This window comes from Polypterus senegalus, chromosome 8 (assembly GCF_016835505.1).
Source record: "Polypterus senegalus isolate Bchr_013 chromosome 8, ASM1683550v1, whole genome shotgun sequence".
NCBI lineage: Eukaryota > Metazoa > Chordata > Cladistia > Polypteriformes > Polypteridae > Polypterus > Polypterus senegalus.
The window spans coordinates 179,214,286-179,235,999 of record NC_053161.1 but is presented as its reverse complement, the minus strand read 5'-3'; the positions used below and the strand labels follow the sequence as shown (position 1 = coordinate 179,235,999).

Below are 21,714 nucleotides of genomic sequence, written 5' to 3'. Positions count from 1 at the left end.
CCTTACTTGTTTTCTTTGTGACATTCAGGCCTCTATGAAACCCACAAAGGTGGTGTGTCTGAATCCACAAGAAGTCTGGAGGATCAGGCTTCTCTTGATGACCCAAACATGAGAGCTGTGGACTTTGAGACTCGATACACAGAGCTTATGGTCATCAAACACTACAAAAGAACATACAGTGAGAGGCACCATGAACTGGTGAAGATGGGGAAGACTCATGCAAAGCTGGTAGAGGAGCAGACAAAAAGCAAATGTGAGCGAATCTGGACTGAACATCTTTTCAGAAGGAGTCCAGGAAATGAGACTGCACCCCGTATTGTATTTGTCAGTGGAGTGGCTGGAATGGGGAAGACCACCATAGTCCAGAAGATCATGTTTGACTGGGCCAGAGGCACTCAGTATCAGAGGTTTGCTTTTGTGTTCCTGTTTAAATTCAAGGAGCTCAACCTACTAGACACAGAGGAAGAACCACAGATGCCTCTGACCAGGCTGATTGTAAGACACTATAAATATCTCAATGACCCGAGACTGAAAGAAATCCTTCAGGAACCCGAATCTCTCCTCTTTATATTTGATGGACTGGATGAGTACAAACACACACTGGACTTCACAGAGCAGCGACTCTGCTCAAACCCAGATGACTACATTCCTGTTCACACCCTGGTCACCAGCCTGGTTAGAAGGACATTACTGAAGGGCTGTACAGTTTTGATCACAAGCAGACCAACAGCCCTGGAGGCCCTAGACATGAAGAATGTTGATCGATTTACAGAAATCCTGGGGTTCTTCCCTAAACAAAGACTGATGTACTTTCAGAAGTTCTTTGGTGATGCTGATCGAGGCTCAGAGGCATTTCAGTATGTGGAGGAGAACGCCATCCTGTACACCATGTGCTTCAACCCCTCATACTGCTGGACTATCTGCTCTGTGCTGAAGAGTCACTTCATGACACCTGAAGCAGAGCGAGGAGCTGCACCCAGAACTGTCACTGAGCTCTTTGTGATGTTCCTTCACAACATCCTCACTAATCACAAGCGACAAGCCAAGGATCAGCGGGGGATTCTGATCAAACTAGGAAAAATGGCTTATTATGGAGTGGTCAACAGAATTCTTGTGTTTTATGACAAGTTTGAGATGTTCACCTTTGGTCTCCAGCCAGTCTTGTCCTCTCCATTCCTTTCAGGGTTCCTCAAAGAAATCCTTCAGAGAGAAAGCACTCTGGAGCACACGACATACACATTCTACCACCTCACCCTGCAGGAGTTCATGGCAGCCTTATCATATTATCTTGGTCCATCAGGGGGTATCAAAGAGCTGCTTGAGAAGTTGGAGTCAAGTCAAGATGGCCAGTTTGAGATTCTCACTCGATTTTTGGCAGGACTGGCCACTCCTTCTGTGTTTAAAACACTGGGGGGAGTCATGGGGGACTTTGAGAGGAAGACAGCAAAGCAGGTACTGGACTGGGTGAAGCAGAAAGCTGAACAGGCACTATGGGGCCAAGATAAACATGAAGCTCTGCGAGTGTGTCAGTGGCTCTATGAGACTCAGAATAAGAGGTTAATCAGAGATGCCATTGGGCAGGATTTAAAAATGGACTTTAGTGGGATGACTTTATCTCCTCTGGACTGTGCTGTGCTGGGCTCTGTCATCAGCTGCTGTGGAGAATTTGAGGAGCTCAACCTGAAAGAGACAAACCTCACTCCAGAGTGCATCAGGAGATTGGAGCCGGGGCTCATCTGCTGCAGACATGTCAAGTGAGTAATAAAACCTTCATGAGTTTAGTTTGACTGTCTGTGGACATAGAGGTGTGACATTAGTGTGTCCATCAGGGGGTGTCTGGCCTAAAAATACTGAAGGTCCATGTCAGAACATACACTGCTGTGTGTCACAGTGGCACCTAAAAGCCAAAACAGCAGCTCAAATCTACTGAGAATGAAACTCTTATATAATGAAGTCATCATAAAACACAGTGTGGTTTCTCAAATAGTTTGAGCACCAGTATGCCAAAGTGCTGCCATTGTGCAAGTGTTCTCCATAGAACAGTCGTCTTTTGTCATTAACGTGTTGAGTGTGGTAGAATGCAGAGTTATTATTCATGAGTGTACAGTGATTTAATGTGTACTGTAGTTATGTGTATATTTTTAAAGTAATAAATACTATAATCCCAATATGTCATGAAAACATAAAGCAATTTCTTTGTAAACTGAAATGCAGATTAAAAACAGGGTAGAGTCAGGGTGACACCATGTAGCAACATAATTGGGGTTAACAGTTGGGAATGAAAGGGTGTGTGCAGAGCATGGAGGAGACATCACAGATAGAGAGCATGGACTGGCAAGTACATCAGGATGCTAAAGTTCATTAGTCTATGTGCATGGCCGCCAGTGGGTACACTGAAAAATGCAGGGATGGATTCTCTCACAGACTTGAGAAAAGTGAGGCAGATGGTGTCAGCTCCAGAGGTAGGTAGAGTAGCCAAAAATTGTACTCAAGTAAGAGTAGCGTTACTTCAAAATAATATTACTCAAGTAGAAGTAAAAAGTAGTCATCCAAAAAATGACTGCAGTAAGAGTAAAAAAGTACTTGGTGATAAGACTACTCAAGTACTGAGTAACTGCTTGATCATAATAAATGATTTATTTTTTAGAAATGTTGTAATAAGACAGACAAAAATATAAAATGATGTGCAAATTCTGCTATTTCCAAATAATAAAATAAAAAAGAGTTAAAATAAATAACATCTTTACAAAATAAAGATGCACAAATAACACAAAGTTCCAAATCTCAGTTTTTCATAACAAAGCTTTTGAAGCCGATACCTACAGTAGGTAACGTATGTTTGAACAGTGCAAACTACTTACAGTTACAAGATATACTGTACATCAGGGGTGCCCAATACGTCGATTGCGATCGACCGGTAGATCAGAAATGTAGTGCAGGTAGATCGCGTTGCATTCAAAAAAATTTTTTTGTAAATTTTAGTCTATCATATGTCCTCCCTATGGCATTTGCCACTTGATTGACATACAGGGTGGCCAGTCTGAGATCTCTTTTCTTCTAACACACTGGTCATCCCGCACGCACGATCAAACGCGCGAGCTACTGCAAAACTCCAACTATCTAAGTGATCTAGTTAGCCTTCCAATTTATATCGACTAAAGAAGGAATTAAAAAAAAAATGTGTTGGTTATGGGCTGGATGTGGAATTGGAAGAGGATTTTTGTCAATCTGTCATTGCTATTCCAAAGAAGGAAAATGTGGAAAGGGACTTTCAAACTGTTCATAAAAACTACGAAACTGACTTCCTTCCGAAAAGTGATCTGAGAAAGAGAAAGGAAAGGGAACTAAAATCACAGTTAATCGGACAGCCGTCATTTTTCACTCAGCTGAATTCAAAAGCAAAGGCAGACACACAGATTCTCTCTGGCAGAAATATAGCATACTATATACTAATATGCGGACAATATAGATGATCTGCTGTGGAAACCCCTAATGGGAGCAGCCGAAAGAAGAAGAAGAAGACTATATCTAATGGAAAAAAAGTAATGATTCGAGTGTTGCCCAATGTAGCGGACTAAGAGTAGCATTTCTTCTTCACAAATGTACTCAAGTGAAAGTATGGTGCAGTAAAACAACTCATAGAAGTACAATTCTTTTTAAAAGTTACTCAAGTAAATGTAACAGAGTAAATATAACTTGTTACTACCCACCTCTGGTCACCTTCGAGTCCCAGTGATGTATCATATACAGCCAACAGAGTGAATGAGGCAGAGGAGAACACATGTAGTTGTGTGGAAAGAGCTGTTGGTGGCCAGGCACATCGATAACAGAGTTCAGCAAAGGAAAGAGACAGTGATGGGAATGATCCCAATGACCACCTGGGTCATTATAATACATATTCACTTGCCTTTTGTGTTAAATCTAACTCTCAAAGTAAAAATTTTTATAATGAAGTAAAATCCTGGAATACATCTACTTTGTTACCTGAGGTATTGACTGTATTAAATGACATGACAGTGGCACACTTTATAAATATAGATGTGAGATATTGCTGTGGGCTGCACCCTCAGTTCTGAGACTGTGAAATTGACCATCAGCTGACATACACATAAGGAGCAGATGTAGAAACTGACCCAATAATCACAAAAGATGTCATCAATCCACATAAGAAAACACAGCTTGTCTGTTGTGCAATCTGGAAGTCTTCATTTTACAACTTCACCCATCTAATTCTTCTGGCTCTGCTCTCCACCACTGTCTTCATGCTGTTCATTTAGTAAAGAGCTGGATGGGGTGGATGCTTCATGAGGCAGTTTCTCCTGTACAACTTTTCTCTCTTATTTCTTTTTCTATTATTGTGTATCTGTTTAATTAGACATCTCAGTTGGTGGGGTGATAGGTGTTGGTGTTTTGTTTTTGTTCTTATGTAGGCAAAATTCAGTTATTTTTGATCATTTCAATTTACTGTATTCCTTTTTTATTTAACCAACAAATATTTGATCATTCCGAAAGAAAAAAAAATACAGTGGAGACCCACTGCAGTGAATGGCAGCTTCACTGGAAAAGATGTGTAATGGTGCACATGCCATGTGTAGAAATGTGGACAGCAGAGACAACTTCAGGGGCTTCAGTTCTGTAAATGAAAATACACTGCTAAGAGAGCTGCTGTGTCCGTATGTCTGTATCTCTCAGTGTCTTAATTTTCCTTGTCTTTATTTCCACAGTCTGGCTTCATGCCGAAATTTCACTGAACTTTGCTCAGCTTTCTCCTCGGCTCTCACTGCTGAGCACTCACGACTGACTGAGTTGGACCTGAGCTGGGGTTTTCTGGGAGATGCAGGAGTGTCTGAGCTGTGTAAGGACCTGAGGGACCCAAACTGTAAATTAGAGAAACTGAGGTGAGAACACAAGGAGTGTGCGTGTTGATTTTCAGTCTTTTTCAGATCTCAATATTAAGGAGATATGGAGTGAAAGGCCAAATTTAAATGTTCACTACAGTGCCACCTAACTTATCAGATCTGCTGAATTGTTTTTATTTCCTCCTTTATTATATAAAAATGAGAACTGTTAATTATCACTAACAGTAACCTTGTCTTCTGTTCTACTCTTTTTACCTCTACAGACTGTTCTCATGTCGTCTCACTTCCAGATGTTGCTCAGCGCTCTCCTCAGCAGTCTCATTTCCACAGTCCCAACTGACTAAACTGGAACTGAATGACAATAATCTGTGTGATTCAGGAGTCAAGAGGCTCTGTAAGGGGCTGAGGAGTGAAAACTGTAAATTAAAGACACTGAGGTGAGGAAATGAGAAGGATTTGTGTGTGCAATTTTTGAAATTCTTCAAATCAGCAACTTCACTGATTCTAAATAATAAACTGAAACAAAGAAAAGAAAATAAGGACAATGTCTAAACTTTACAGTGGGTATAGAAAAGAATCCCCCTCTTTGAAATATTCCCATTTTTTTGCTTTACAGCCTTAAATAAAAATACACAAACTAATATTTTTTCCAGCTTTACTTACTCAATGCAATCTATAACATCCAAGTGAAAGAAATCACAGCTGCAGTTCAGAAGATTTAAAAAAAAAATCAAAAACAAGAAATGCTGAGATTAATAAAGGATGACCCCCTCCTAAACTCAATCAGGTGTAAGTGCCCACCATTCCCATCGCAGACCATAGTTACTGGCTTCCATCCACCTGTGATCAGTTGTAATCCATATGATTAGTGAAGCTGTTCCTGGAGCTTTCATTCCCTTGCTTGGTAGAGCAACTGACAGCAAACAATTGACTATGGGTGGCCAGCCACTTTGAAAAGATCTCAGGGACAGAGTTGTGGACGGACATAAGGCAGGAGATGGAGACAAAACAATCTCAAAGGTTTAATCAATCCCAAGTAGCCCAGTAAAGTCCATCATAAAGAAGTGGCAAGTGTTTGGTACTACTAGGACCCTCCCTGGATCTGGCCATCTCTCCAAACTGGATGGAAGAGCAAGGAGGAAACTGGTAAGAGAGGCTACCAAGAGGCCAATGGCCACTTTGAAGGAGTTATAGGATTTGATGACAAAGAGTGGTCATTGTGTGCATATGACAACAATTTCACAAGCGCTCCACCATTGTGGCTTGTTCGGGAGGGTCACACTTCTCAAGAAAGGCCACATTAAGGCTTGGTTGAGCTTTGCCAGAGCGCACATTGAAGATTCTGATGCCAAGCAGAAAAAGGTATTATGGTCAGATGAGACCAAAATCAAACTACTTAGCCTCAACACCAAACGGTCCACCAATGCGGCTCACCATCCACAACACACCATACCTACAGTAAAGCATGGAGGGGGCAGCATCCTGTTGTGGGGGGCCTGGGGCTCTCATTAGGGTAGAAGGAAAAATGGATGGGGCAAAATACCATCAGATTCTTGAGGAAAACCTGCTGCCCTCTGCTAGAAATTTGAAGATGGGCAGAATGTTCACCTTTCAACATGACAACGACCCGAAGCACAGAAAAATGGAGCACACAGTGGCTGAAGGAGAAATAAGTGAATGTCCTGGTGTGGCCAGTCAGAGCCCAGACCTAAATCACACTGAAAATCTGTGGAAAGATCTGAAGATAGCAGACCACCAACGCTCACCATCCTATATGACCGAACTTGAACAGTTAAACTGTAAAGAAGAGTGGGGGGGCAAATATTGAGTGGCCTCAATCGAGATGTGCAAAGCTGATAGAGAAGAATCAACAGACTCAAGGCTGTCATTAAAGCAAAAGGGGGTTCAACAAAATGACATTGACATTGGGGGGTCCTTTATTAATCTCAGTAGGTCTTGTTTTTGATTTTTTATAATTTTTCTGAACTGTAGCTGTTATATCTTTCGCTTGGATGTTAGAGGTGGCATTGAGTAAGTAACGCTTGGAAGAAATATTTTTGTATGTGTAAACCAAAAAAAAGGGAATATTTCTTTTCTATACCCACTGTAAATAACAACTCCAGACAAGGCTGCACTGTCACCTGAGTTGTCAGATTTCAAAGTTGGTTTTTTTCCTGTTTTTTTACCCAAAGACTTCAGAGTTTTGGTTATCACTCACTTGGTCACTCACTTTCTGTTAATTTCCTCTCTTTTTATCTCCACAGGTTGTCTGAATGTTCTCTCACCTCTGAATGTTGCTCAGCTCTCTACTCTGCTCTTTCCGATGAACACTCAAGGCTGACTGAGCTGGAGCTGCACAGCAATAAACTGAGGGATTCAGGAGTGACTGAGCTGTGTGTGGGGCTGAGGAGTGAAAACTGTAAAATAAAAAGGCTGAGGTGAGGAGACAAGGAGGATTTGTGTGTGAATTTTTGAAATTTTAAAAAATTTGTGGATTGGTAATAAATGAAAAGAAAAGGAATTAAGGGCAATGTTTACACTATGAATGATAACTTCAGACAAGACTGTAGTATCAATTCAGCTGTCATATTTACTTTTTTTTTTTTTTCTTCACCAAAGACTTCAGTATTTTTACCATCTATCACACTTAGTCTCCCACCCTCACTTCACCTCCTCTCTGTTTATCTCTACAGCCTGACTAAATGTGGTCTCACTTCTGGATGTTGCTCCATTCTCTCTGCGTCTCTCTCTGCTCCACATTCACGACTGACTGAGCTGCAGTTGGATGAAAATAAACTGAAGGATTCAGGAGTGACTGATCTGTGTGAGGGGCTGAGGAACACAAACTGCAAATTAGAGTCACTGAGGTGAGGAGACAAGAGATACATGTTTGGACTGTTATCATTCTAGCATCATCAAGAATTATGAGTAATAAAGAGATAGAAATGGAATTAAGGGACATGTTTACACTACAAATGGTAACTCCAGGCAAGGCTGTAGTATCAATTGAGTTGTCAGATTTCAGAATTTTTTCTATTCCTGACTCTCAGTCACTCACCCTGTCTTCACAGCCTCTCTCTTTTATCTCTACAGGCTGGACTCATGTCACCTCACTTCTGGATGTTGCTCAGCTCTCTCCTCGGCTCTCTCTGCTCCACACTCACGACTGACTGATCTGAACCTCAGTGACAATAAACTCGAGAATTCAGGAGTAACTGAGCTGTGTGGGGGGCTCTGGAACAAAAATTGTAAAATAGAGATATTGAGGTGAGGGAACAACAAATGTATGTATGTGTGTGTGTGTGTGTGTTGGTTTTATAAATGTGATTATAACCAATTTATAAATGTCAGTATTAAAGGGGGAAAAAACAAAAGGAAATGTTTAAATGTGTCAACTCCAGGAAAAACTAAAATGATGCCTTACTTGTCAGATTTGCTGAACTGTTTTTATTTTCTGTTTTTTTTATACAAATATCAGAATTGTTTCTAAGACTCACTCAGTTACTCATTGTGTCTTCAACTCACTCTTTATCCCCACAGCCTGTCTCATTGTCATCTCACCTCCAGATGTTGCTCAGCTCTCTCCTCTGCTTTTTCTGCTCCACACTCACGACTGACTAAGTTGGAGCTGAATGACAATAAACTGGGGGATTCAGGAGTGGATCAGCTGTGTGAGGGCCTGAAAAGTGAAAACTGTAAACTAAAGATACTGTGGTGAGGAAATGAGAAGGATGTGGGTGTGGGATTTCTGGAATTCTTAACTGTAATCAGAGAAACTGAAGTTAGTGTAAAAGTGGAGTGAGTGTGTATTTAGAATTTTATTCTAGTAGCCTTATAGATGTCAATATAAATAATATTGACTTCATGGCAGGCTGCAGTGTCACCTGAGTTGACATGTTTACTAAGTTGAGTTTTATTTGCTTTTTATAGCATGATGAATTGTTACTGTCGCTCATTCATTGTGTCTTCGCCTCCTCTCTCTTTATCTCCACAGCCTTTCTAAATGTCACCTCACCTCTGGATGTTGCTCAGCTCTCTCATTGGTTCTCTCTGCTCCACACTCACCACTGACTGAGCTGGACCTCAGCATCAATCAACTGGGTGATTCAGGAGTGACTGTGCTGTGCAAAGGGCTAAGGAGTGAAAACTGTAAACTAAAGACACTGAGGTGAGAAGAGAAGGAGTGAGTGAGTGTTTAAACTGCACGCTATGATTCCAGGCCAGGCTGCTGCATCAGCTAGGTTAACACATTAGGTGAATTGAATTATTATTTTTTCATTTTTATATTCTCACATTCTGAGTTACACAAATAAAACTTTTAAAAGAACAGCTCATTCTTGAACTTGCAGGATAAGTTTCTGTTGTCTTTTAGTAACAATTAAAAGAGAACAGTACAGAAAACTAATATTCAGTAAAACAGTACTCAATTTCTCTCTTCTTCAAATGAACCAAACTCAAAAGCGTATTTTTCAGAGCTGCTTTGCTGAACAGGGTGAGGCACCATAGGCAGGATAGGGCTGATTGTATTAGTGAGACAAGCACTTTTAAAAGCTTTGCTTAAACTGAAATATGCAAGTAGTGTATTTAGACCATTAACACACAGCTGATCAATATTCCTATCACCAGGTTTTTTGAAAATGTGTTTTCTTTAAAGCTCACCCATGTCTATAATGCCCCAGTGCAATGTTTCTGATCCATGTCACAACAAGCTATCTCAGTCACTCACCTTCTGTCTTCATCTCTCTTCATCCCCACAGCCTGGCCTCATGTCATCTCACCTCCAGATGCTGCTCCGCTCTCTCCTCAGCTCTTTCTGCTCCACACTCACAGCTGACTGAGCTGAATTTGGGTGTGGTTGACTTAAAAGATTCAGGACTGACTGAGCTGTGTGAGGGGCTGAGGAGCACAAACTGCAAATTAGAGAAATTGCGGTGAGTAAAACCCTGTGTATGTGTAACAGCCTGAGCCTACCATTGCACATGTAGAAGTGGGGCCTACCATATTATAGAAGCCTTTTCACCACTGAGTGAGAGACACTTGACCTTTAGCTCATCTCGATGAAATGATTGCTTAGTAATCCAAAGGTCTCAGGTTTGTGGCTGATGGTCTGCATTAAGCTGGCAACACCACAAAATCAATTCCTTAGTTGAGACAAATATTTCCATATCTGAATTTCTGAAAGGGTGTGACAAGCGTGTCACCAGTCCAAGTGTGAAATAAAGCAGGGGGCTAAGAGAGAACAGCCTGATGTCACACATACCGAGGTGTGCTGGTGCAGTTTAGAAGCTTCTCCTTCATCGCTCATAGTGATGTGAAAGCTCCTTTGTAACCCAAAGGTGGCTGATTTATCGCTTTTGAGGAACACTTAGAAGTAGATTCTTCAGCAAAGTTTCTGTTGGTGTGTGTATGTATTTTAATTTGATTAATTTAATTCTAGCAAATTCATGGATGAGTGCTGGTACTTCTGGGATACTAGTCAGCCACACAAACCTTTAAACATTGGTGTTGCTTTGGTCAGATTCACACTTGCTGCCTTCTAATGCCTTGAGGAAGTGAAAGCATGTTCATAAGATTTCTCCTGTTTGAAGTTAAGATCTTGTATGTCCTGACTTTTTGATGGCAGTGCTCCCTTTTGATCACATTCAGTGTTGCTACTCCTGATTACCTCACATTAGATTGATCAGATCTGCATTGGCTACAATAAGGTGATCAGTGATCTCAAAGAATAATGTTCACACTCCAGTGCACTCCAGATTGAAGTCGGATTCTGGAGGGTAAGCACAGCTAACATGGTGACAGGTGGCTCATATTCAGCAACAGAGTGAGAAGGAGAGCTGAAATCAGATAGGACAGCAGAAGTGACCAGAGTGATAGTGGACAAACAGAGGAGGATATCTGGGACTGAAAGGCCAGCTGGGTGACGACAAAGATAAAAACCAGCTATATAAGCAGTCAGTCCTAAAGGCTCAGTAAATTTAGTATGAAGATCTGTATGTCCTGACTTTTTATGCACTGCTCTTTTGATCAATCATGAGAATGTACAGTTACCTACATTCATATCAGAGGATTGGATCGATCAGAGGTGATCATGACTCAGTAATTTAACTCAGTGACCACTGATTGACTCAGTTCTGGAGGCCTGCAGCTGAATTTACAGTGCTGCTATTGCAAGCCATTGAGAGCTTCAAATTGTTTGTAGCAAAGTTTGACTAGAATATTGTGCCCGGAGGAATGGATTCTGCAGAGCTAAACCAATGGTGACAAAAATAATAGGCAGATAAAGCATAACCGGATCCCAATACAGGGGTTCAGACAATGGATCAACAACATACCAAACAAAAGTAGGATATTGCCATTTTGAAGAGGCTGGGGAAGAGCTATTCTCTAACAGTGATGAAATCAAGAAACTAATTTGTAACTAGGTGGTAAAGATCACAATATATATAAAAGTTGATTTAAAATTTATTTTGATTACTACTTGAGCATCGAGGTTTCTGAGGAGCTTACATGTTTACCTAAAAGAAAGAAGTGAGTAGTGGTTAAAGCATATTTCGTTACAATTAATCAAAAAAGTAAGAAAGGTTAAATAAAAGGATACAAACATATGAACTACAAATGTGAAGGTAATAAATCAAATTGAAGTAGAACTTTAAGCTCATGAAGCTTGCCTAGTGAATAAAGGGTCCTTTTGACCCCTCAGTAGAAAACTTGATTTAGTAGTGAGAAATGTGACTAAAATTATTAGAAGTTCACAGATGAGTGGAAGTGCTCTTGCAGTGTCTTCACAGGTGTCTTTTTGAGAACAATGGTTAGATTTAAAACAATCAATACTGCAGAGAAGTTGTTCAGATTCACATTATAGACACAGTCAATTGAAGCCGAGGGTAAACTCCGTACCTTATGGTTTCCCCTCTTCATGCTTCCACTTGGCTTATGAAATTTCCATTTGACTTTCCCAATTTCTTTAAGTTGACAAGAACTTTTGTCCTTCTGAGGAAATAGAGTTTCTGAGCTGTTTAATTAATATAAGTAATTAGAAGGAGAGAGAATGACTCTGTCTTTAAAGGCCTAACAAGAGGATTTTGAAAATTCCAAATCAGATTATTCAACAATATTTTAGTGTTCTGTAATCACGTTAATCATATTGAAAGTGCAATGGAACAGAAATGCTAGGTTATTTTGATTCTGAGCAGTCTTTAAAAATATAGTTTTATTTAAATTCATGTTTTTGCCATCTTAACAGTGGAAAGTTACTTTTATAAATAAACAGTATTTGAACTAAACAGGTGATATCTAGTGAAGATTGATACGCAAGCAAGTCGTCATAATGTTATACAAGTATTATACAGTTCAAGTTAATCAAGATTGCTTGTCAGAAATTATTAAGATATAAGAAAATTGAATGAACACCCCAGTCTCACCTTACACTTTCCTAGTAGTAAGGAGATTCAAAACTTCGTCTTTTAGTAAAAGCATTAAATGTTAAAGTCGCTACTGTTGAACTTATATAATTACAAAGGGTTCCTAGTATTGGACAGTATCTCTGAGGTGGCGGATAGAATCCAAGGATTACTGATTTAGTTATTTACTCGATTCAGTTACAGGCCTAAATGAGAAAGTCTCCATCATTTACACGAAGTAATAGCCTTCGCTCAGCTTTTAAACCCGTAAGACTGACCTTACGTTTACACATCCTTCCACTGGGATCCTCATTGGAACTATGTGACTGCATCTCTGTTTAGATGACAACATTATAAGTTTTTATAATAGTAAGTTAACTCACTGTTTCTTTTTAGGTTTACTAAAAGTGGATGGATGAGACCACTTGCTTAACACAGTTAATGTGTTAAGGTTAAGAAATCTGCGATCAGAATGCATTGATCGGATTTAAAGGTCTTATCAGATTTCTGATCAGCACTGCAAAGGAGTATCTTTGATTCTGATGGCTATCACGGATTCAAAAAATCCAAATCATATTATGTGATATCATCTACTGTTAAATTCTGCTCTATACTTGTAATTTGTTTTAATTTTATACTGTATTGAGGATTTGTTCTGTGTATTGTATTGACCCCCTTCTTTTTGACACTCACTGCACGCCCATCCTACCTGGAAAGGGTCTCTCTTTGAACTGCCTTTCCCAAGGTTTCTTCCATTATTTCCCTACAAGGGTTTTTTTGGGAGTTTTTCCATTGTCTTCTTAGAGAGTCAAGGCTGGGGGCTGTCAAGAGGCAGGACCTGTTAACGCCCATTGCGGCACTTCCTGTGTGATTTTGGGGTATACAAAAATAAACTGTATTGTATTGTAAAAGTGAATAAGTAAATAGTAGCAGATTTATTAGTAAGAAGGATGTAATTTAAAAAATAATACTTGTTAGAACAGTTATTAGTGGTCGTTAAAGTTAGTGACATTAACATGGTGACAGTGCAGGTGTTGATTAGTAAGAAAGAGTATACAGTAAGTGGAATTGTGAAGAAGTACTATAATCAATCAATCAATCAACATTTATTTATATAGCACATTTTCATGCAACAAAAATGTAGCTCAAAGTGCTTTACAAAATGAATAGAAAAATAGAAGACACATTGTGAGTCAAACAGTCCTCTTTGTATTTAGGGTTTTCATGGAAGGACCTGATGATGATGGTCACGTAGACTTCTGGCTTTTAGTCCATCATTGTTTGAGCATCATGAAGCTTTGAGTAGGTGGTGGAGGCGCAGGCCGCCACCACAAAGAAACCGGAAAAAGAAACAGAAGAGAGAGTTGGGGTCAGTACAGATTTTAGAGCCACCATGAATAGTTATTATGAGAAGATTGAACATATAGAGTATCAGGATTAAGTTAAATTACAATTAAAATGAAGTTATAAAAAGGCCATGTTAAAGTAATGTGTTTTCAGCAGTGTTTTAAAGTGCTCTACCGTATCAGCCTGATGAATTCCTATTGGCAGGCTATTCCAGATTTTAGGTGCATAACAGCAGAAGGCCGCCTCACCACTTCTTTTAAGTTTAGCTTTTGGAATTATAAGGAGACACTCATTTGAGGATCTGAGGTTACGATTTGGAATATAAGGTGTCAGACATTCCGATATATAAGATGGGGTGAGATTATTTAAGGCTTTATAAACCATAAGCAGAATTTTAAAGTCAATCCTGAATGACACAGGCAACCAGTGTAGTGACATCAGAACTGGAGAAATGTGCTCGGATTTTCTTTTCCTAGTTAGGATTCTAACAGCTCCATTCTGCACCAGTTGCTAACAATTTATGTCTTTTTTGGGTAGTCCTGAGAGGAGTGCGTTACAGTAATCTAGTCGACTGAACACAAAAGCGTGAATTAATTTCTCAGCATCTTTCAATGATATAAGAGGTCTAACTTTTGCTATGTTTCTTAAGTGAAAAAATGCTGTCCTAGTGGTCTGATTAATATGCGATTTAAAATTCAGATTACAGTCAACAGTTACCCCTATATTTTTTACTTCCGTCTTAACTTTTGATCCTAATGCATCAAGTTTATTTCTGATAACCTCATTGAATCCATTATTGCCAATTAATAAAATTTCAGTTTTCTCTTTATTTAGTTTGAGAAAGTTACTATTCATCCATTCAGAAATACCAGTAAGACATTGTCTTAGTGAATCGAGAGAATCGGGGTCATCAGGTGCTATTGATAAGTACAGCTGTGTGTCATCAGCATAGCTGTGGTAGCTCACGTTGTAACCTGAGATAATCTGACCTAACGGAAGCATGTAGATTGAGAAGAGCAGCGGACCCAGGATAGAGCCTTGTGGAACACCATATCAGATATCGTGTGTCTTTGAGATGTGATTACCACAACTCACAAAGAATTTTCTACCTGCCAGGTAGGATTCAAACCAGTTTAAGACCCTGCCAGAGAGGCCCACCCATTGACTAAGGCGATTTCTAAGAATATTATGATCGATGGTGTCAAATGCGGCACTCAGATCTAAGAGGATGAGAACAGATATTTGAAGAGCAACTTTGCTTCATAGTTAGAGAGCCTCGCACAGTGTGTTGTCTTCCTGGAGGTGGGGTACTTCTCTGGAACGGTGTATGGGCTCTCACCCAGAATGAGTATGGATCCAGTTGTCATTTTCCATGCTGGAAACAATCGCATACACAATGGTAAGCTGTCAGTTCTGCACTTCAAATTTAAAACAGTTAAGTGCCAGGCTGAAGACAGAACTGACAAGATAGTCTTCTGTGCAGTTCTGCCATGTGCCTATCCTGACTAGACTGAGCAGATTTGAAGGCTAAAATCTTGGTGTAGGATAGAAGGGTAAAGGTTTATAAGGCACTGAGGATCTGTTTGGAACAAATAGGACCTGTATGTCAGAGATAAGCTACATTTAAACCGAAGGGGCACCATATGTTTTAGGGCGGTGTATAAGGAGGTTAATCAAAAATTAAGGTGCAGGGAGTTTAGGACAGACCAGGTTTTGAATTGTATATTAAAGATCTAACAATAGTATAAAAACAAATATGCATAGTGACGTAAATTCTAACACAAAGTTTAAGTGCAAAAGTAAAAAAGGTAACACATTTAAAATAGCTTGAGTTTCAAAAATTAAACAAGTGAGTTAGAGATGCGTATAGCTGAGCAAAATGATAATACAGCAAAAACAGAAATCTGGGTAAATAAAAGAGAAGGGGATGAGTATAACATGGAAAAGAAAAGGGAACAGGATTTCTTTTATTTAGATCAGAATTTAAATGCAACTGTTCTTCAGTTGTACAATAAGCCACATCTTAGTAAGGATGTTTGGATTCATCTGGTACGCATTAGGGGAAGAGGCCTTTTAGGAGTATGATATAGTCCCCCAATACAGACAGTAGTTTCAAAGTAAGTTCAATATTTTTAATAATATTAAAAAGCAAATTTACAGGGGGAGGTTACAGTCATGGGGGACTTTAACTACCTGAATATTAACTGGGTTGACTTTGCTGCTTCTTCTTCTTCTTCTTTTGGCTGCTCCTGTTACAGGTTGCCACAAAAGATCACCTTCTTCCATATCTTCCTGTCCTCTACATCTTGCTCTGTTACACCCATCACCTGCATGTCCTCTCTCACCCCATCCATAAACCTTCTCTTAGGCCTTCCTCTTTTCCTCTTGGATGGCAGCTCTATCCTTAGCATCCTTCTCCCATTATACCAAGCATCTCTCCTCTGCACATGTCCAAACCTACACAATTTCTCCTCTCTGACTTTTGTCTCCCAACCGTCCAACCTGAGCTGACCCTCTAATGTACTAATTTCTAATCCTGTCCATCCTCGTTACATCCATTACAAATCTTAACATTTTTAACATGCCACTTTCAGATCTGTCTCCTGCTTTCTGGTCAGCGCCACTGTCTCCAACTCATATAACATAGCTGGTCTCACTACTATCCTGTAGATCTTCCCTTTGATACCCGTCAGTCACAAATCACTTCTGACACTCTTCTCCACCCATTCCACCCTGCCTGCACTCTCTTCTTCACCTCTCTTCCACAATCCCGCATTACTCTGTACTGTTGATCTCAGTATTTAAACTCATCTACCCTCACCAGCTCTACTCCCTGCATCCTCACAATTCCACTGACCTCCCTCTCATTCACACACATGTATTCTGTCTTGTTCCTACTGACTTTCATTCCTCTCCTCACTAGAGCATATTAGTGGATAAGCGAGGAGGAGGAGTCAAAAATATTCATTAAGGATCATGTTCTTGGACAAACTTGTTAAGAAGGTAGGCTCTATTGTAGGAATAAAGCTGGACATTTTAACATCTGTGGCAGAGCGACGGGCACTAAGCAAACTCCTGTCAATCATGAATAATCCACTGCATCCACTTAACAGTGTCATCTCCAGGCAGAGGAGTAGCTTCAGTGACAGACTTTTGTCACTGTCTTGCTCCACTGACAGACTGAGGAGATCGTTCCTCCCCTACACTATGCGACTCTTCAGTTCCACCGGGGGAGTAAATGCTAACATTATTCAAAGTTATTGTCTGTTTTTACATGCATTTTTATTACTCTTTAATTTAATATTGTTTTTTGTATCAGTATGCTGCTGCTGGATTATGTGAATTTCCCCTTGGGATTAATAAAGTATCTATCTATCTATCTATCTATCTATCTATCTATCTATCTATCTATCTATCTATCTATCTATCTATCTATCTATCTATCTATCTATCTATCTATCTATGTTGATTTGCTCTGGCAAGTATTATGGGATACACCAGTAAAGGGTAGACATTTATATGGAATCCAGAAAATGGTTAAAGCAATTTAGAAGGGAGAAAGTCATAACTCGGATCAGACTTGGGCACACCAATTTAAAAATATTTATATAAAATGACAAAATATGTTTCAGGAAAATGTAGACGGTGCCAACTTCCATAGACAGCTGGCTTGAAAGGCATATGAAAGGGAGAGGAAGCAGATTGTATGAGACAGACGTGTCACATTGGCTAATCTGGTGGAATAAGGAGAATCATATAGTTGTGCTTGCAGGGTAACCTGGCATTGCCTGAGATGGGGCTCCAGCTAAATTTAGTAACAAAATATAACCTGTGGTCTTCTCCTCTACAAAGCAATGAATAAAATAGAAAATAAAACAGAGTTGTGTGTTTTTATGGGGCTGGGGAGGTAGATATTAGGTTTACTACCCTGACACTTCTTCACATTCATGTTCAGTAGGTGGCAGTAATGCACCTTTTTAGTTGGTTTGCCAGCCACCAATAAGAAGAACAAGAAAAACAAACTTTTTTGATTTTAGGCAAGGATTGATAAATTTCCTGAAACTCTCCAAGATTTTGTTTTGCTTGTTGTCCAGATGATACAAACATCCATCCATTCTCCAAACTTACTTGTCAAGAGCTGGGCCCAAGGCAGGAACAACACTTGGACAGGAAATTGTTCCATCACAAGGACAATACACACACAAACACACATATACATGGGCCAATGTAGCTACGCTAAACCACCTAACCTGCATGTCTTTGGACTGTGGGAGGAAACCCATAAAGACATGAGGAAGACATGCAATCTCCATGCAGGGATCACCCAGGATGTGAACCCTGGTCTAACTGTTTTGATGCCTACAGCACTACCTCTGTACCCCCCCACAATCACACACACATGTCCACATGTTCTTAAATATATTTGTTCTTAAACAATTGTTTAAAATGTTTAATATCTAAGGAGATTTTGGAATAGAATAAGTAAAAAGATTAATTACTCTGGCGTTCTTTGGAGTTACACATAGAGCGTCAATTACACCCCCTTCTCCCCTCATGCCCGGTCCTCTTTTTTGACAACCCAAAATAGTCACCCTAATGATACAGAGTATGTGTCTTGAGCAGCAGCCTGTTAAAAATAAGACTGTTTGGCTGCCACAGGCATGTGTGTGGTTGGCTAGGGATGTGGTGTTGTATGCGTCTGTCTGTGTGTTTCCTGTCTGAGCTTCTACAACCACAGCATGCATGTGTAACTGTTGACGACTTCATGGCTGTCTCTGTTTTTCTGTATGCTATCACCGGTAGGATGCGAGCTGTCTGGCTGGAAACATTTATGTTGTATGCTGTGTATAATTTTTATTCAGTTAGTTTCTTGTGTTGTTTCTATCAACTGTTTCCAGGAGCCATGCAAGTAAGAATTTTGTTGTCCTTTGAACATGACAGTAAACTTGACTCGGTATATTTACTTGTTGCTGTGGGTTGGTTTCCTGACATATGACTGACGACTGTAGTTGCTGGTGTGTGAATGTGAGTGGCTTCAGAACCTAGTTAGGACAAGCGCCTTGGGAAACTTAAAATCAGCTAACATGGGACTGACTAGGGGTCCGGTATTTGATCGGTCAGGATCCCTCAAGGTCATTAAAGCAAATGAAGTAGAGGGTGTCTGTGGTGCCAACAGAGGCAGGAGCAGGTGAACTGATTTACAAGCTGGTGACCCATCAATTAGGAAGGTACAACAGTGACAAGCTAGGGCTGATTTATTTATTTATTTATTTCATGCCCATCAGCACAGAGTTTGACATTTTTTTACACCTTGATAATAAAAACATTTCTAAGAATTTTCTTACCAAAGTCCACTTTCCAATTTAACACATTTGTTTTGCACAGTGACAGCTCTTTGAATTTTGCAACTACACCTTGTGTGTTTACCTCCATTACTATTCTGCCAGCCCTTGGTCTCATTTTCTACTACAAAGGTTGAAGACACTTGGGCATGGTATTCTTTGCTGCACTTTTAGGTGTCATCTTTTTCTTTACAGGCTGCTTGGCTCTTCCTCTTTAATGGCTGCCCACTCAGTCTTACGACACCAGAGGGAACCATCAATTCAGTTGCAAGTCAGTTTATTTTGCTATAGTGCTCTTCACTGAGTCCAGGCTCAGACTGTTATAATACATTTACAGATAAAATACAGCCTACACAATGTCCAATATATACAACAAAACGCTTGGTAAGACACACAGTAAAAAGCCAACTGAATCATATAAAAGCATTCTGACAATATACAGGATTCTCCTGTGGTGCCAGATCCTCATTTTTTTTTTTTAATGAAAGATGTATATATTTTTATTTAATATTTTTCTCAAATAAACAAAATGAATTTAATTGACAGAGAACTCACAGGAGCATTTTACATCAAAGCATCTTCTCTTCCTGAGTTGTACCAGTAATCAATCACCTTAAAACAACCGTGTAAAAAGACTAGGAAGTACTTTAGAAACAGATGGATGCCGTAGGACTAGGAATTACCAAATTAGTTTACATCTTGTGACAGGAAGGAGTACAGAGGTACTAAAAAGATCAAAAACTTTAAGCGAATTCATCCACCATACAGACAGACAGCCAATCAAATGTGTGTAATATCACACATCCCAAAGCCCCACATGGAATTTTGACATAAATATGGCTTATCCGATGGAGTTTTAACAGAGACAATAGCGAAGACAAAAAGGACAACAGAAGAGGGTGAAGGTACCTCAGAGGAGGAGATTGAGGCATGTGTGACCGTTTCATCAGATTGTTCACAAAAGCATCTTACAAATAACACTGATCGCTAGATCAAAAGCTGCCCCACGTCATCTTCCAATCCTTGACACTTTCTATAAGCTTTTTCTAAAGACTTCATGCAGACTTGTACAATCAATCTTAATTTCTATTATATCTTGTTCTATTTGGTATTATTATCTATACTAATAAAAGGCAAAGCCCTCACTCACTCACTCACTCACTCACTCATCACTAATTCTCCAACTTCCTGTGTAGGTAGAAGGCTGAAATTTGGCAGGCTCATTCCTTACAGCTTCCTTACAAAAGTTGGGCAGGTTTCATTTCGAAATTCTATGCGTAATGGTCATAACTGGAACCTATTTTTCTCAATATACCGTAGTGGACGTTAGCTCGACAGCCGTGGGGCACGGAGCTGCGTGTGACATCATCACGCCTCCCAGGTAATCATGTGAACTGACTGTGACTGCAGTACGTAGAAAAGAAGGAAGAGCTTCGTGATGAGAAGTAATAAGTCTCAGGTAATGAACCCACAAAAGGTTGCCATTAATTTCAGGCAAGATTGCTTTTCTCCTGGAAAACTATACGTTGCATTCTCAAGAGTGAGCTAGTGTAGCTTCATATTACAACCAGAGTGCTGAACTGACAACGTGATATATAAAGAGAACTATAATAATCGTAATAAACGAACAATAAAACAGTGGAGAACCCGTGGATTAAATAAAAAGGCAGCATCCTTGGTAAAGCAAGGAAAAAGGATGGCCTTATATGTCGCTCATTTATAAAACAGCGGAGAAGCTGTGTAAAAGCTGCTTCACAAAAACCAGCGGGCTTATATGGGCAGGCAGTCAGCTAAAGAAGGGAATCGATAAATATCTATAATCATGATAAACGAACAAAAATAGCATACAAGCCGCGGATTAAATAAAGGAGATGGTTACCTGAACAGTAAAGTAAGTCTCGAATAGCTACACAATAACTATAACAATCGTAATAAACGAACAATAAAACAGTATAGATCCATGAGGCAAGGAGAAACGACGGCCTTATATGGCGTTCGTTTATAAAGCAGCAGAGAAGCTGTGTGAAGGCGACTACACAAAAAAACAGCAGAGCGCCACACTCTGAATGTATTCCTCACATCACCGTTATACCCTCTGATCTCCCATTTCAATTCAAATGCCTCAAATTTCCAGTAAGGCTCTGCTTCGCGATGACAATTTTCTGGCAAGCCCAGCAACAGCTGCTCGCATCCCAAGGAGATATATATATAGATGTAGATCGATATAGATAGATATATAGATAGATGTAGATATATAGATTATATAGATAGATATATAGATATAGATATAGGTTCTTCGTCATAAGCTGGGATTTTGCTATATACAGTATATATATATGTAGATATATATATATGTATGTATGTATATATATATATGTAGATATGTATATATGTGTATATATATGGATATGTATACTGTATATATGTGTGTATATATGTAGATGTGTATATATGTAGATATGTATGTATATGTATATACAGTCATGTGAAAACATTAGGACACCCTTTGAAAGCATGTGGTTTTTTGTAACATTTTTAATAAATGGTTATTTCATCTCCGTTTCAACAATACAGAGATTAAAGTAATCCAACTAAACAAAGAAAACTGAAGAAAAGTCTTTTCAAGATCTTCTGTAAATGTCATTCTACAAAATGCCTATTCTAACTGAGGAAAAGATAGGACACCCTCACATGTATTCCCTCTTAAATTGGCTCAGATCTCACACAGGTATATCACACCAGGTGCACATAATTAGTAGATCGTTA

General features: G+C 39.5%; 1 protein-coding gene across 1 annotated transcript in view; it reads left to right on the top strand.

Moving 5' to 3' along the window:
• The window catches only part of LOC120534734 (NACHT, LRR and PYD domains-containing protein 3-like), a 66,512-nt gene that overhangs the window by 29,021 nt on the left and 15,777 nt on the right, over nucleotides 1–21,714 (top strand). The window contains exons 6-14 of the mRNA XM_039762318.1: nucleotides 29–1,754; nucleotides 4,725–4,898; nucleotides 5,123–5,296; nucleotides 7,124–7,297; nucleotides 7,553–7,726; nucleotides 7,953–8,126; nucleotides 8,400–8,573; nucleotides 8,854–9,027; nucleotides 9,617–9,790. Of these exons, the coding sequence (XP_039618252.1) occupies nucleotides 29–1,754; nucleotides 4,725–4,898; nucleotides 5,123–5,296; nucleotides 7,124–7,297; nucleotides 7,553–7,726; nucleotides 7,953–8,126; nucleotides 8,400–8,573; nucleotides 8,854–9,027; nucleotides 9,617–9,790 (3,118 nt within the window). The remainder of the gene's footprint in view (nucleotides 1–28; nucleotides 1,755–4,724; nucleotides 4,899–5,122; nucleotides 5,297–7,123; nucleotides 7,298–7,552; nucleotides 7,727–7,952; nucleotides 8,127–8,399; nucleotides 8,574–8,853; nucleotides 9,028–9,616; nucleotides 9,791–21,714) is intronic.